The 13764-nt window shown below is 38.0% G+C and overlaps 1 protein-coding gene across 3 annotated transcripts in view; it reads right to left on the bottom strand.

The window, feature by feature from the left end:
- EEA1 (early endosome antigen 1) overlaps positions 1–13764 on the bottom strand; it is a 68408-nt gene that overhangs the window by 36140 nt on the left and 18504 nt on the right. For 2 of the 3 annotated variants that reach the window (XM_063133801.1, XM_063133803.1), the window contains 6 exons: positions 13197–13310; positions 12987–13108; positions 11515–11670; positions 5924–6040; positions 4105–4443; positions 1030–1179 (listed from right to left, as the gene is read on the bottom strand). In XM_063133801.1, coding sequence (XP_062989871.1) covers positions 1030–1179; positions 4105–4443; positions 5924–6040; positions 11515–11670; positions 12987–13108; positions 13197–13310 — 998 coding nt within the window. The remainder of the gene's footprint in view (positions 1–1029; positions 1180–4104; positions 4444–5923; positions 6041–11514; positions 11671–12986; positions 13109–13196; positions 13311–13764) is intronic. The other variant, XM_063133802.1, reaches the window with a different exon arrangement.

The following is a 13764-nucleotide window of genomic DNA, read 5'->3' as shown; positions in this document are numbered from 1 at the left end:
GAAAACTGATAAGCACAATTCAGTAGTTTAATAGTGTTTAGCATTTACTCTAATACTGAAGCACTTTACAACAGATACCTTTTAAATTAATTTAGAAGTACGTTTGTCCTAGACAAACCAAAAAAATCAACATTTCATCAACAAATAACTTGTTCACACCAACAGAGGCCAAACTATAATAAAATTATTTAATTTTATATCTGGAAACTTGTGTGTAAAAGAGAGAGAGAGATCTGCTGCTGTTTCGTTAATATGAATTTTGACATAATCAGAATTTTTAGATGCCTCATGTTAGTGTAACAATAAACTTCACAGTTATTGCACACTTTTAAATTCAGAAAGAAATTATTGCTTAACCACAGAAGAAGGCTTGAGGGAGAAATAAATGTTTTAAAACAACCTAATTTAACTAAGGAGGACCAATACACTGATCCGTTAAAAGTTATCATCTTACTTACTTTGTATGTCTTCAGAGCGGAAAGGGAGGAGAGGGAATAGAATAATGGGTTTTTGGACAGCACAGATCTTTAGCTAAGACTACCCATCCTGACTATATATCCAGTGCAGCTGCAGAATACAGGAGGTCCCAAATAAGCACTGGAAGGGGGCAGAGGGAAGAGACTGTTGGCAGCTTGCAAGATTACTGAGCTCAATTTCAAGGGGAAGACAAGCCATGTCCCCTTTCACAAATCCCATAGACAGATAAAGTCCCTGTGAAGAATGTCTGTGTCCATCTAGCCACTATGCAGCAGGCAGTTCTATTGGTGGTCACCTCTCCCCCTTACTTTGGTATCGCTGAGTAACAGTTTGTTTGGCCAGTTCTATGCTTGCTATTTCCTCGAAACTATATGTATTCACTGCACTTCAAAGTCTTGCGTTTGATCAATTTGTTGAGGCAAATCGCATATTTGCTAGGTCCCTGGATTATATTCCATTAATTTCCAACAGCATGAAAAGGGTATTTTAATTACCAACAATAAAATATAAATTAAATGCAAGGAAGAATTAGATCTTGGTTTCAATACCTACCTGCTCCTCAGCACGTGAAAGTTTTAGCTGAAGGTCAGCCACCTGCTGTTCCTTGTCCATCAGCTTTTCACTAGACAGCTGTCTCTGCTCTTTTAGCCGGCCGTGTGCTTCCCCAAGTTGGCGCTCTGTCTCCAGAAGTTTATTGTGCAACTGGGAGGGAAAATTAGTCTCATTTTTCTCTCCAAAAATGTTTTTGATAGACAAGTAATGCTTTATTTATTTTTAACGTGCTATACTTGCATACAAACAGCACAGAGTAAGGTGTGCATGATTCACATCACTGGACTGGAACTAAACATACAGCCCAATCAGAAAGGCACAGTTCTCAGAATTGATCATGCTTGGCAGGTAGGGGAATTCAATCAATGCCTCTCTCTTCTACCCCAAGTAGACCTCAGCGAAAAGGGTGAGGTCAGTCCCATATCTCATCTTACGTTGTTCATTTGGGGATATTCTAAATATATAACCAGCAACAATTGATTAGATTTTGACAACTAGTTTGCCTACGCTCAGTTCAAGTCACACTAAGGCTACTTTCTTTCAGATAAATGAACTGCACAAGTACATAAAATGAATGAAACCGTTCATATTACTACAGTCAACAAGCACATTATTTGTCAACTGTACCATTAAAGTAAGTGAATACTGTAAAAACTAAGAATGGTTCTATAGAAAATCTTTCAAGGAGCCAGAAAAGACAAACCTCTCTCAAGTCAGATAAGGCAATGGACCAGACATCCTTCCTATGTTTCTTCTATTAGAAATTAGACAGCATGTGCCAGCAATTAGGCTTCATCTACCACACAGGAAGAAACAAACCAGTGTGTAACACACCACCGTTCATAGAATAGAGCCTTGCAAAACATGGACCCTACCCCTATTTGAGTAGTTTTGCTAAAGCGGTATGTGATAAATAGAATCAGGCAGCCTTCCTATTTACAGGGGTCAGTCTTTGAAAGCACATTACATCAGTGTTTCAGAACCTATACTAGCTGTCCTACAGCTTTCAAAGTGCTGGGTTTATGGGTTAAAGGTGAATGAATGCACTAAGAACAATAAGACACTTCAAATAGAAGAGCTAGGAGAAAAAAATAATATTTTTGTACTTCACAGCTTAACAGATTGGTCCCCAAAATACGAGACCTTCTCCACTACATCTCCAAAATAGACCTTCAGTATCATCTTGATTATATTATCTGCATGTCGATGAGCAACTAGAGAGATCTCCTTAGGGACTGCTTTCTTTGGAGCCGTACTGAAACTTGAGTATCTCCTGAAAGCACTGTTAGGCTTTCGTATTTGCTTTGGCCTTTAGCAGCAAGAATAACAAGGGCACTGGAGATTTTAGATGGGTATGAGTTTTTTTAAGCTTCTGTGGTTTACATGGATAATATTCAGATTCTCCATGATGAAACTTCAGCTATGTAGAATGAAACCCTTTGTAATAGTATCACGAATTTCAGTGAGCTGCACTTTCTATTCTTGAAATGTATTAGCCCAATACTTCTCCCACAGAAAATGCTTTCCCTCAAATCCTATTAATTTGCAGCAGACCCCATGACCACAAAATCAATTTCCAGCTGAACTAATCAGTTAGATGCGCTTCTAGAACTTTTATCCTTGATTGCTAGGGAGACAACTGCAAGTTCTTCAAACAGAATTCCAAAACAAGATTGCAGAACCTTCAGGTTCGGCACATTGCCAAAGAACTTTATCAATCAACAAATTTCCATTAAGCCACAAGAGATGTGTAAACCTAAAAACATAAGCCCAGATGACTATTTTACTGGTGCACATGAGGGAACTACTGCTCCCTCCACTATATTAAGAATGTAGTGCCTGAATTTGCTTTGCTTTCCCCCCTCCTCTTCCCTTCCATCCCCTTTCCTTTTGTGTCATGTCCCTGCCTGTGGGCAGGGACTGTCAAGAAATATTTTTGTAAGCCGCCATGAGAGCCTTTTTTGGCTGAATGGTGGGATAAAAATGCTTAAATAAATAAATAAATAAATAAATAATATTAGAAGCCAGAGCACCCAGGGGTTTCAGTCATCCTTCAGATAACTCTGAAGCTGTCCTTTGAAGGATGAAGGAGTAGCAAGGGCCCTAATAATTTGCAGAAAAAGAAACAGCAGAGAGTAGCAGCTAGAACCATAAGTAGCTAGAGATTTCATATGTTTTGGTTTACAGAACACAGGGAGAAGGTATGAACGACACAATAAACCTGCATTGTTCACGAAACAACCCACAGTGCACCGGACTGACAGTCGGACTCACTGTGAGTTATTCTCCCCCTCCTTCCCTGTCCATCCTCCAGCTGCTATCCCAGTATCCTTCATGGTAGAAGTCACCCATCCCCACTCTGATCAAGACCCCTTTTCATTGCCTGGCTTTAAAAAAAAAAAACAGACCCCAGAAATTTGCGCGAATGGGGCCATAATTGTTTTTTATTTTTTAAAATTCAGTCTTTTGGAAATGCACAAGTGCACACTTATGGGTGTCAGATATGTATAGCCTTGCCTCATCAATGCCTTTTTCAGCTGTCAACGGGAATGAACATACAAGAAAACTGACAAGAGGACACTGCATATGCAATAATTTCCATACTTCTGACAGTGACATGACTGGAAAAGGGGGAAAGATCCGGAGCAGTAACTGCACTGAAAGGGGGGAGGAATATCACCCACTTAGCAAGGTAATCCTCTGGGTTTTAATTGTTGAACTTGTGAGTGTCCTGCTCCATTCAATTCTTCACCAAGTCTCCAGCTACTCGATAAAGGGAACGTCTAGGCTCCTCTCCCTTTTCTCAGTTCCTTTTCACGATAACCACAGCAGCAACTGCTCAGAATGCCTCTTACACTGCAGAAGGAGAAGCCCTCAGAACTTGCTTTCCCCACACCCACACCCCACTATTGTAATCACCATTACAATTACCATTACAATTACTCTTTTACCTAATGTGGTGGTCTTTGCTATCTATTATGTTCTGTTTTTCAATACTAAATGGGGGGTGGGGCGGAGGGGGGGGATAAAGGAAAAAAAAACCTTTCACAAGCCTTCTGTGTAATAATCCTTTACCTGATTGAGCTCATTTTGAAGTTGCAGGTTATGCTGTTCTTTTTCCTCCCTTTGTTGCTGTAGCTGTTTGAACTCTGCTTTAAGATGCTGGTATTTGGTCTCAGCTTCTGACAATTCTTCCTTAAGTTTCTGACTTGCCTCTCCTCTTTCACCTAATTCTTTCTGTAACCTCTGTAATGAGTCCTCAGATGCAGATAGCCTCGCCTGAAGCTGTTGACAGTCCAAGTCTTTTTGATTAAGGGTTGCTTGCAGATTCTTTTTACTTAATGATTCTTCCGTTTGCCTTTCTTCTAAACGAGTGTAATCCAACTCTTTCTTTTTCAATTTTTCTGCTAGACTCTACAATATCAGATTAATTTAAAATTAAAATTGGAAATAACTGGAATACTGTGTATTGTAGGTAAAACTAATGCACTGGTATATAAGACCATTGTTTCGTATCCTTGCATGATTGATAGCAGCATCTACCAGAGAATAATCCAAGGTTGGGTTTCCAATCTCTCATTATTTGTTGTTTGTAATGAGACAGCAATTCTCCTTTCCCAATATGAGATTCTAGTATGTCTCACTGTATTTGTAACATCAGGCAGCCTCAAAAGCAAGGAAAATACAATCCCACTACTCCACTGCAAATAAATTGGGACTGGAGCCACATCTGAACCACCCCTAAATTTTACAAACTGATCTCAAAAAACAACACACCAGCAAAAGAAGGCATGAGTATGATGGGAAACAACATCAATCAAGATGGAAACCATTAAGAACAAGAATGTTGCACTATGCTGTGATCAGGTACTATCAGCTGAAATTCTAATATAACATGGATTGGTGTGGTGGCTCAATACCTGTATGGTGTGATGAACACAACCCACCTCCATAGTTAGTGGGCCAGTTCGCACAACACGACAGCCCACTGTGGGTTGATTTACCCGTAAAGAGTTGTGCTGCGTGCCAACCACCATGATGAATATGCAAGCCCCAGCGAGGGGCTGCTGTGGCTTATCGTGTCATCTGAACCCAGGCAGCAAGGGTTACCTGAGGGATAAAAAACCACATAGCCCTAAAACAGATAGTGGGTTGTTTAACCCTCAAATAGCCCCTGCCACCCAGGTTCAGATGACATAACAAGCCACGGCAACCTCTGACTGGGGCTTGCATATTTATAATGGCAGAGAGCACACACTGCGGCGTCCTGAGGCTTAATTAAGCCATGGTGGGATGTTGTGTCATCTGAACCTGGCAAAGGAGGTTAACTAATTCAGCATTACAGAGGTACACAGAATGCTCTGTTCAGATCACATTTATGCAGGCCTTCACACAAGTGCTTCAAACAGGAGGGCAGCACCCATGCAAAGACGCTGCCTATGAGAAGTGGCACATCCACATTAGCTCCTGCAATGAATGCAATTGTGGTGGCCCAAGAAATGCCTGTCACAATAGCACAAATCATGGTGGCTGCAAGTGCAGCTCCTACACACTATTTTACACAAATGACACCTCTACTAACTCTGCCTAGGAGTACATGGAGGCTGATATAAGTGTGAATGTAAAAATTGTATTGTTTATACCTCCTGAAATCAAAAGCAAGCTCTTTCACACACCAAGGGTTAAGGCCTCTGTATTTTCACTGGATTATTTTAACAACACAAAAATTACTGAAATAGTAAAGCTACATCTGAACCACTGAATTATTTTACCTACTAGTTCTATCAACTCTACAGAGTACACAGGACACAGTGCTGAGCTGTAGCTAAGCACCTACAAAGTGTTGATTGTCAGTTGACACTTTCAAGTAAAGTAATGCCAACATAATTCTTACCTGATTTTTCTGTGTTAACTCATTAACTGAAGTTTGAAGTTTTTGAAGGTTCTGTACATATACAGCAACCTCCTGTGGTCCTTTGGCAAGTTCAGCTCTTAGCTGTTTAATGGTAGCCTTTAAAAAAAGACATATCAGTAGATCAATTAATATCTTCAATTCAATATATGTTTATTTTATAATGGAAACCTAATGAAACTGAATTTTCATTAGCTTTGTATACCACCAGAAAAAATAGCTTATTTATCATTATTATTATTTATTACATTTATATACTGTTCCATAGCCGAAGCTCTGTGGGTGGTTTACAAAGATTAAAACACCGAACATTGCCCTATTTCTTTGATTCTAAGACACACTTTTTCCCCCATATAAACATCTCTAAAAATGGGGTGCGTCTTAGAATCGCAGGTATGTCTTAGGGGTTTTTTACCTGTTGGTGGTACTGAAATTAGTGTGCGATTCACAATCTATGGCGTCTTACAATCGAAGAAATACGGTATATAGGAGAGAGAGAGAGCTTCGGCTATTGGGTGGTATAAAACTGCAATAAATAAAATCATCTCTGGAAGAGGAAGCTTCTCCACTATGCCTTTTCTTCCAATTTCTCCAGAAAAAAAAAGAGGAAACAACTACCATTTAACTGTGGTAAACAAAAACAATGTTCCAGAAAGGAAGCTGCTGCATGAGCAAATGTCTTCATTAACTGTTATTGGATAAGGATGTATAGGGGACAGCAAGAAGATACCAAGCTCAGAAAACCCTTTTTGTCTACTGACTTGATATATTAAGCTTTCATTCATGAAATATAAGCTTTTGAACTTTAGTATAAGTGCAAGAACTATTTTATAAATAAAAGCTAAGATATTTTGAGTGGCTCTGGGCATAGAAAAAAGGTAAGTTACTATAAATGCAAAAATAGAGAATATGGTGCCAAAGCTTACACCCTTGAGAGGTATGTATACATATAAAAAACCTTTTACATATATACACATCCTTATATATATACTGTACCTGGGTAACAGTTACCAGCTTGTACCTCACAATAAGACTACTAGTTATCATTGTCATACCATTGGTGTAAATAACCACTCCTACTTTTGGATAGTTGGTGCCTCACCAGATTCCGTTTTTTTACCACACTATAGCAGGGATGAGCATGCTTCAAGCATGTAAGATACAGTTTGGATTTCACTAGAACTCCCATACACTAGATCCATACACTTAGAATAAAAGACATACACTTAGAACAAAAGAATTCTGAAAATTAAAGTATTTTGTAAAAGTACAAAGGCAAATCCTTTTGTTCATACATTAGCCTCCTTTCTTGTGGCAGAGTGATCAGTCCAGCAATACAAGAGCGGCAACCACCCTTTCTCTTCCCACCTGGGCTCTTACCTTCTTTCATTGGAGGACCTTAAATTCTGCCTTTCCATACCCTCCCCCTTTAAATGCTGTAAACTTCCTGGCTGTTTTGCCCATCCTACCTTGGTACAGGGTCCCTACTCACTCAAAGGGAGGAGAGACTGTTTCCCCTTCTGTTCTTCCTTTTTATCTTATCCACTCTTCAACCTTCTTTTGATTCAAGGGACAGTAGGCCTTACCTCAGTTTGGGGAGTATATGGAGGAAGGGGTTACTGGAAATAAATTCCCAGCTTATATCCTTTCACCAAACCAACCCCACACATGATGAGGTCAATAATTGCATTTTTCAGGCTGCTCAGTATGGACAGGCCTGCAGTCAATCAGTGCCTTGTTTACACAGGTTGATGGACAGCAAGCTGGGGGAATGCCAATCACTGAAGGTGCCTTCTTGAAGTGAAAAAGGGAGGGTTGGAGGGAAAAGGCAGAGAGAGAAAAATTCAAGACTCTGTGGTAAATCTCTCCATTGTCAGACCAAGATTGACTGTAGGCTGAGTGCAGTGTGATGTGTGTGTACACATGCAGTATTAAAAATAGGTTTTAAGAAATGTAAATACTAGCAAGAGGAGAGAAAATAATGCAGCCCTTCTAGAAGCAGAATGGCAATCAATCAAGAGAAAAATAGATTGGTGTAAAGAACAACCTAGAGGCGAACAATGATCACAATTCCTTTTTTTTTTTAGTGAATGTGTTGAAACAGCTGTTCTTTGATATCAGACGGAGGATGTGTTTAATAGCGATGTGGAAGTGAGAGAGAGAGAAAGATAAGGGGAAATAATGACTGTATAAATAAATAGATCTCGATTTATAATAACCCACCTGGAGTTAACATGTGCCTTAGTGCAGAAGTTTTAGTGAGAAAGCATACAAAAAAACTTCCTTAAGTTTGGCAAATTATATCTTTTAAGATTCCCCCAGCCCACCCCAAGAAATCATGTCCTTCAGTACGACACATCCTCAAATACTTAAGTCTTAGTGAAATACAAGGGTATGCTTGGGACCTATATGACTGTAAATCTCTTTCAGGCACAGATCCATGTCCTGTGAGCTTACCAGACAGTAGTGCTGATGTGCTCAGCCCTGCTTTTTTCTTCTTAGCCTAAACTACAATCCAACACTGAGAGGAGAGCTTAGCACTGGGCCAAACAGCTGCCACAAATGCCCTCCTCCCTTCCCTCAAATTCCTTCAGGCTCCTGAAAGGATACTACATTGGGAGTGGCACTCAGAGACATTTAAGGGAACCCAGACGGTGGTCACAGCAGCCACTCAGGTTAGCGATTATTTCAGTCAGCTTTGGGCCAGCCTTAAAAAAAGAAAAGTGGGACTGGGCATCTTGCTTTGGCCACCTCCTCTTGCCTTTTCTCCATTTTGAAGGTGGCCTGCAGCACTGAGTGAAGTTTTGCCAGGGCAGCCAATAAGCTGCTAGCAGAGTGAGAGGCATTCACTCCTCCCCACCCTCCCAATCCATCGCCTGAATCAAAAGGTTTAACTTGCCCCTGTGCTTCCACAAATGCATCATGTATGTCTCTTTGGATCACAACCTTTACTTTTTCTTCTTGTATAGTCAAATTTGGGGCATTGTTCATATACATACCAAGACACATTACAGAATTTATTTTAAAGACAAGGAGCCCATGGCATTTTACAAAAACAACATACAAAAACCAAATTTAAAAAATAATAGAATTAAAACATTACATTAAAACCAAAAAGAACAGAGTTAAAACATTCCATCTCAATTTACAAACCATTAAAAGTCAAGCAGAATAAACATTTTTTTACAATCCACCTAAAAGTCATCAGAGATCAAGCAAGTCTAAGTTTTAATAGAATTATTAAAATAATTGCCAAAGGGTTTATTATAATGTCTTTGATTTGTAGACCCTTACATAAATAAGTTCCTATCTGATTTAATATGCTGAAGTTATCTTTGGAAAATGAAATACATTCAGTGATAGTTTTTTAAAAAAATATTACCTCAAGTTTAAAGACCTCCATTAGAAAGCAGCAAAAAAAATGATGGGTGAATGGTGAAAGGAAGCAATGATAAATGTTATTACAACATTAATCATAGAATTTCATGGAACTACTTGAATAGATTTAAACTACAATCCTGTACACACTTACTTGGGAGTAAGCCCCACTGAACTCCATGGGGCTCACTTCTGAGTAGACATACAGGACTGTATTAACAGGCTGTGAAATCTAGGTATGCTTACCTAGGAATAAGATCCAGTGGATATAGTAGGACTCTTTCCAAATACACATGCATAAAATTATAATACTAATCTTTAAATAACTTTGTGTCCTGTAATATGTAGCCAACTTTCTTACAGAAGGTGTAGAGAAGTATTATTTAGTATGTATTTAATCCAGGACCTCAGTACAGTAAAAGTTTATGAACATGCACTTTTAGTAAAGGGTATGTAAATAAAGCAAAATGTTCAATTTAAGCACATTTTCTATTAGTGGCAACCTTTCAATTAATTCTTCTATATAATGAGTTATGCAGGACTTTCAAGTATCAACAATAAGAAATAACATGTAACAAATACTGAAAAAACAAGCGATGATGATGAGGATGATTGCAGAGCTGACAGTCTAGAGAGGCAACTTATCTGTCAATCTTCTTAGAGCCTAACAGCACAATTTTAAGTATGTTTAGTCAGAAGTAAGACCCACTGAATTCAATGGGACTTTCTCTCAAGTGAACACTAGAAACAAGTGGGCTTCTGTATAAGCCTACTCAGGATCAGGGCATAAAATTGCAATCCTCTACCTACTTACCTGGGAGCAAACTCTATTGAATTCAATGTGACTTACTCCTAAGTAGACATGTATACAATTGTTCTGTAAGTCACTTAATAATTCCTGAAGAAGTCATTTAATTTTATTAACAATTGTTAAAACTATGAGTGGAAAATAAATTCCATATTTACTTTTTATTTTCAAAATCTTTAGCTACAGTATCATCCCTTACAAAAGTCTTCTATTACATTTAGCTACACTTAATAAGTTCTTAAGTTAAAATAAGGTCATTGGTTAATATCCTATTGTGCCTGTGCATTTGCAGGACCCACTCCTCATGCAACAAGGCTTTGATGCTTCAAAAAGTAACTTGAAACGAGCAGAAATGCTGGTTTCCAGAACAGGCAAGTCAATACAGCTCACAGAAGGGAGCTCCAGCGACCTGCCCCAATCTGGAAATGAGCATTTCCACTCATTCCAGGGGTTATTTTTAGAAGTTGCCAAGCCCCATTACACAAGGGATGGATCCTACGAGCGCAACAGAACTAGTGGAGGTGGAGCAACCTTATTGGATACTGCCCCTTTGAAAGAAAGAGAAAAGGGCAATGAAGACATCATAACTGGTTTTCAAGTATTTTTAAATTTTAACTCCTCCATTAATTCGAAGGGGTTCAAAGGTAATCCTTCTAAGAGCATAGGCCCCATGTTTCCAGCAAACAGCGGAAGAATTTTAAACAAACTTAACATTTGAATGTGGGCAACAACAACAAAATCTAAGAAGTAAATATTTTAAATTACTGAACTTAACATTGTAAGACCTAATCTCAGAACTGCAAATTGTGTCATTCATAATGCTTTTCCCATTAGTCTTATCTACTAATGATAAGTAGATAACACAAGAATGAATAAATTCATGCAGTCACTTTAATATGGTGAAGCTACTTCAAGTCCCCTCTTCAGGGGATTTTATCATAATGACCATCTCTGTAAATGCATTAACATGGTTTGTGCTAATTCATTTTGGAAAACCATCAAAAGGTAAGCTGAGCAAGCAGGTAGCAAGTCAGTTTCAAAACATGTTAAATTATTCACAGGAATATCACCATTCCACCACACAATTCCTAAATTCCTAGAGGCCTCAACATATACTTAGGTTAAAAATGGAACAACAGATTTATTTGTTTGTTTCTTTGTTTGTTGCCTGGTTTCTACCAAGAAAATGGCACTCAAAGCAGCTATTATCAATATTATTATTATAATATATTTATTTGTATCCCGCCTTTTGCCCAATATGAATTGATAATGCTGGTATATCAAAGTTATTCATTAAAGTAAAGCAACTGTCGTAATAATACAAATGGATTAACATGTTATTTTCATGAGAGGATTATTCAACTATAGTTTTGGCTAGATTCATTACCTCTGAGGTTGTACATTCTGCTTGCAAGTGATTGCACTCATCTTTCAGTTTCTCAGATTCTCTCTCACACTCCAAAGTCATCTTGTCCATCAGCATTTGAACTTGGACTAATTCCTTCTTTAGAACAGCAACATCTTCAACACCAGGCCTCTGAAGCTTTATAAAAGCAAAAGAATGACAATATGTCTTGTGGAAATCAGATTGAAAGCATGCTATCAATATGGCTCACAAGAATTTTCCATCTTAGATTGGGAAGCATATCAGGCATTCAAAAATATATCATGTGCTGTTTCAGCTATATTTCAGCATTTGAGAATTTCTAGAATAATAGCTCCCATGTTCCACTTCGTTATTTTAACTCCAATCAATGTCTTCACACTAATCTTGTCTTGCTACTGAGCAAACTACATCCTCTGGAGCTGTTCAGACAAGTTCTAGGTCAGATGGTTAAAACTGCAAGTTACTTTTATGCTATGATTGTATGCAATGCTACAATTAATAACTGGGGGGGGGGGTCCCAGGTGTAAGCTGGAACCCCCTCAGTATCCGGTAGGGCTGTAATTTGAATGTCTGCACCTCCCACCTCCTTTCCATCTGAAAATGGTAACCAAATGCAGGCTCCATGGCTTTTTGTAAACCACCCAGAGAGCTTCAGCTATGGGGTGGTATATAAATGCAATAAATAAAATTAACATCAATCACTTTTTTCCTCTCCCCACGTTTTTGCTTCTTGCTTGGTAAAGAGTTCTGAAGAACCTAAAGCTTTTGTAGTATTTTGTGACCTCTGAGTTCGCCTAATAAAGGTATAACACTAATCTGGATTTTAGCATTTTTCTTTTTGAACTCATATATACTTACTTTCCACACTTGGAAATCGTTTTCTGGGTAGAAAATGCAGAGTGTATAGTTTATAAATGAAGATTGCAAATTTTACCAAAATACCCACACAAGCACAAAGTAAACCACTAGCAATAGACTATACAAATTCACGATAAATTTGGTAAACAGAAAAAATAATGTAATGTACAGACAATTATATATCCCACATCGAGAATATTATTTTGATTATCGGGCAAGAGAACAGATTCTTTATTGTTGTGCGGACTTTATACTGTTAGTTTTACCCTACCCTGTGCCTGCTTACCCTACCCTGTGCCTGTTTGCATTCTCTTCCCCTCCTTATTGTTTTACTATGATTTTATTAGATTGTAAGCCTATGCGGCAGGGCCTTGCTATTTACTGTTTTACTCTGTACAGCACCATGTACATTGATGGTGCTATATAAATAATAATAATAATAATAATAATAATAATAGGGCCTTTTTATCATAAATAAATCATTTCAAAGATGAACAATGGCAGGTTGTTTTTTTTTAAAAAAACCTTTAGTTAAAAATGATCAAACAGCTGGAACCGTCCCCTTCCAATTTGGAAACAGCATGATAAAAACATGATCTCGTGATAGGAGTTACCAGCTCTGTTTTTAAATCTCCGCATACACCTCTTTCCTTCTGTAGCTCTTGTGTCAAATTAGCCACTTTCTGTTCTGCAGCTTCCCGAAGGCTTGTTTCTTCATCGTATTTGGCTTTAAGATCTGGTTAAGGGAAAGGTTGCAAAAAGGATCATTCACTCAATTTAAAAAGGAACAAGAACCATATTACATTATATGTATGAACACTTACCCACAATTTCAGTTGCAAGTTGTGCTGCTTTCTGTTCAAACAAGTCTTTCATCTGCTTAATATTAAACTTCTCTAATTGGCTCTCTTCTAGCTGATGTTCTAATGATTCTAATTCTAAAAAGAAAATATTATTGAGTAACTCAAACTAGAATAGCTTTAACAAATTCCTATATTGATTCAAATATCAAATTAACCTGCTGGGTTTTAAAAAAAAAAATTCAGAGGAATCTTGTTTTGTTGATAAAGACATGCTTAAGTAAACATGCAGCCTGATCCTCAGCTTACCTGGACATAAGTTTCAATGTGTGCTTACAATCGCACCTCTAGCATCACTGTAAACTAGCTAACCTATTATATCAAATGTAGATTATATAACTTTTGTATGTTTAATCCATGGTTCTATAAAAAACAGTCAATGATCCAGTTCAGGCATAACAACAAACCATGGCTTGCCATGATGAGCAATAGACTAACCATTTCATAAATAACTAGCCAGGAAAAGAGGAGACATAAAGCTATTATTCCTGCTAGTTCAAAACTGCAGTTTCACATTTCATTCAAACTCAGG

This window comes from Elgaria multicarinata, chromosome 9, assembly GCF_023053635.1.
Source record: "Elgaria multicarinata webbii isolate HBS135686 ecotype San Diego chromosome 9, rElgMul1.1.pri, whole genome shotgun sequence".
Classification (NCBI taxonomy): Eukaryota; Metazoa; Chordata; class Lepidosauria; order Squamata; family Anguidae; genus Elgaria; species Elgaria multicarinata.
The sequence above is the reverse complement of the archived record's forward strand: the minus strand, read 5'-3'. Positions and strand labels throughout refer to the sequence as shown.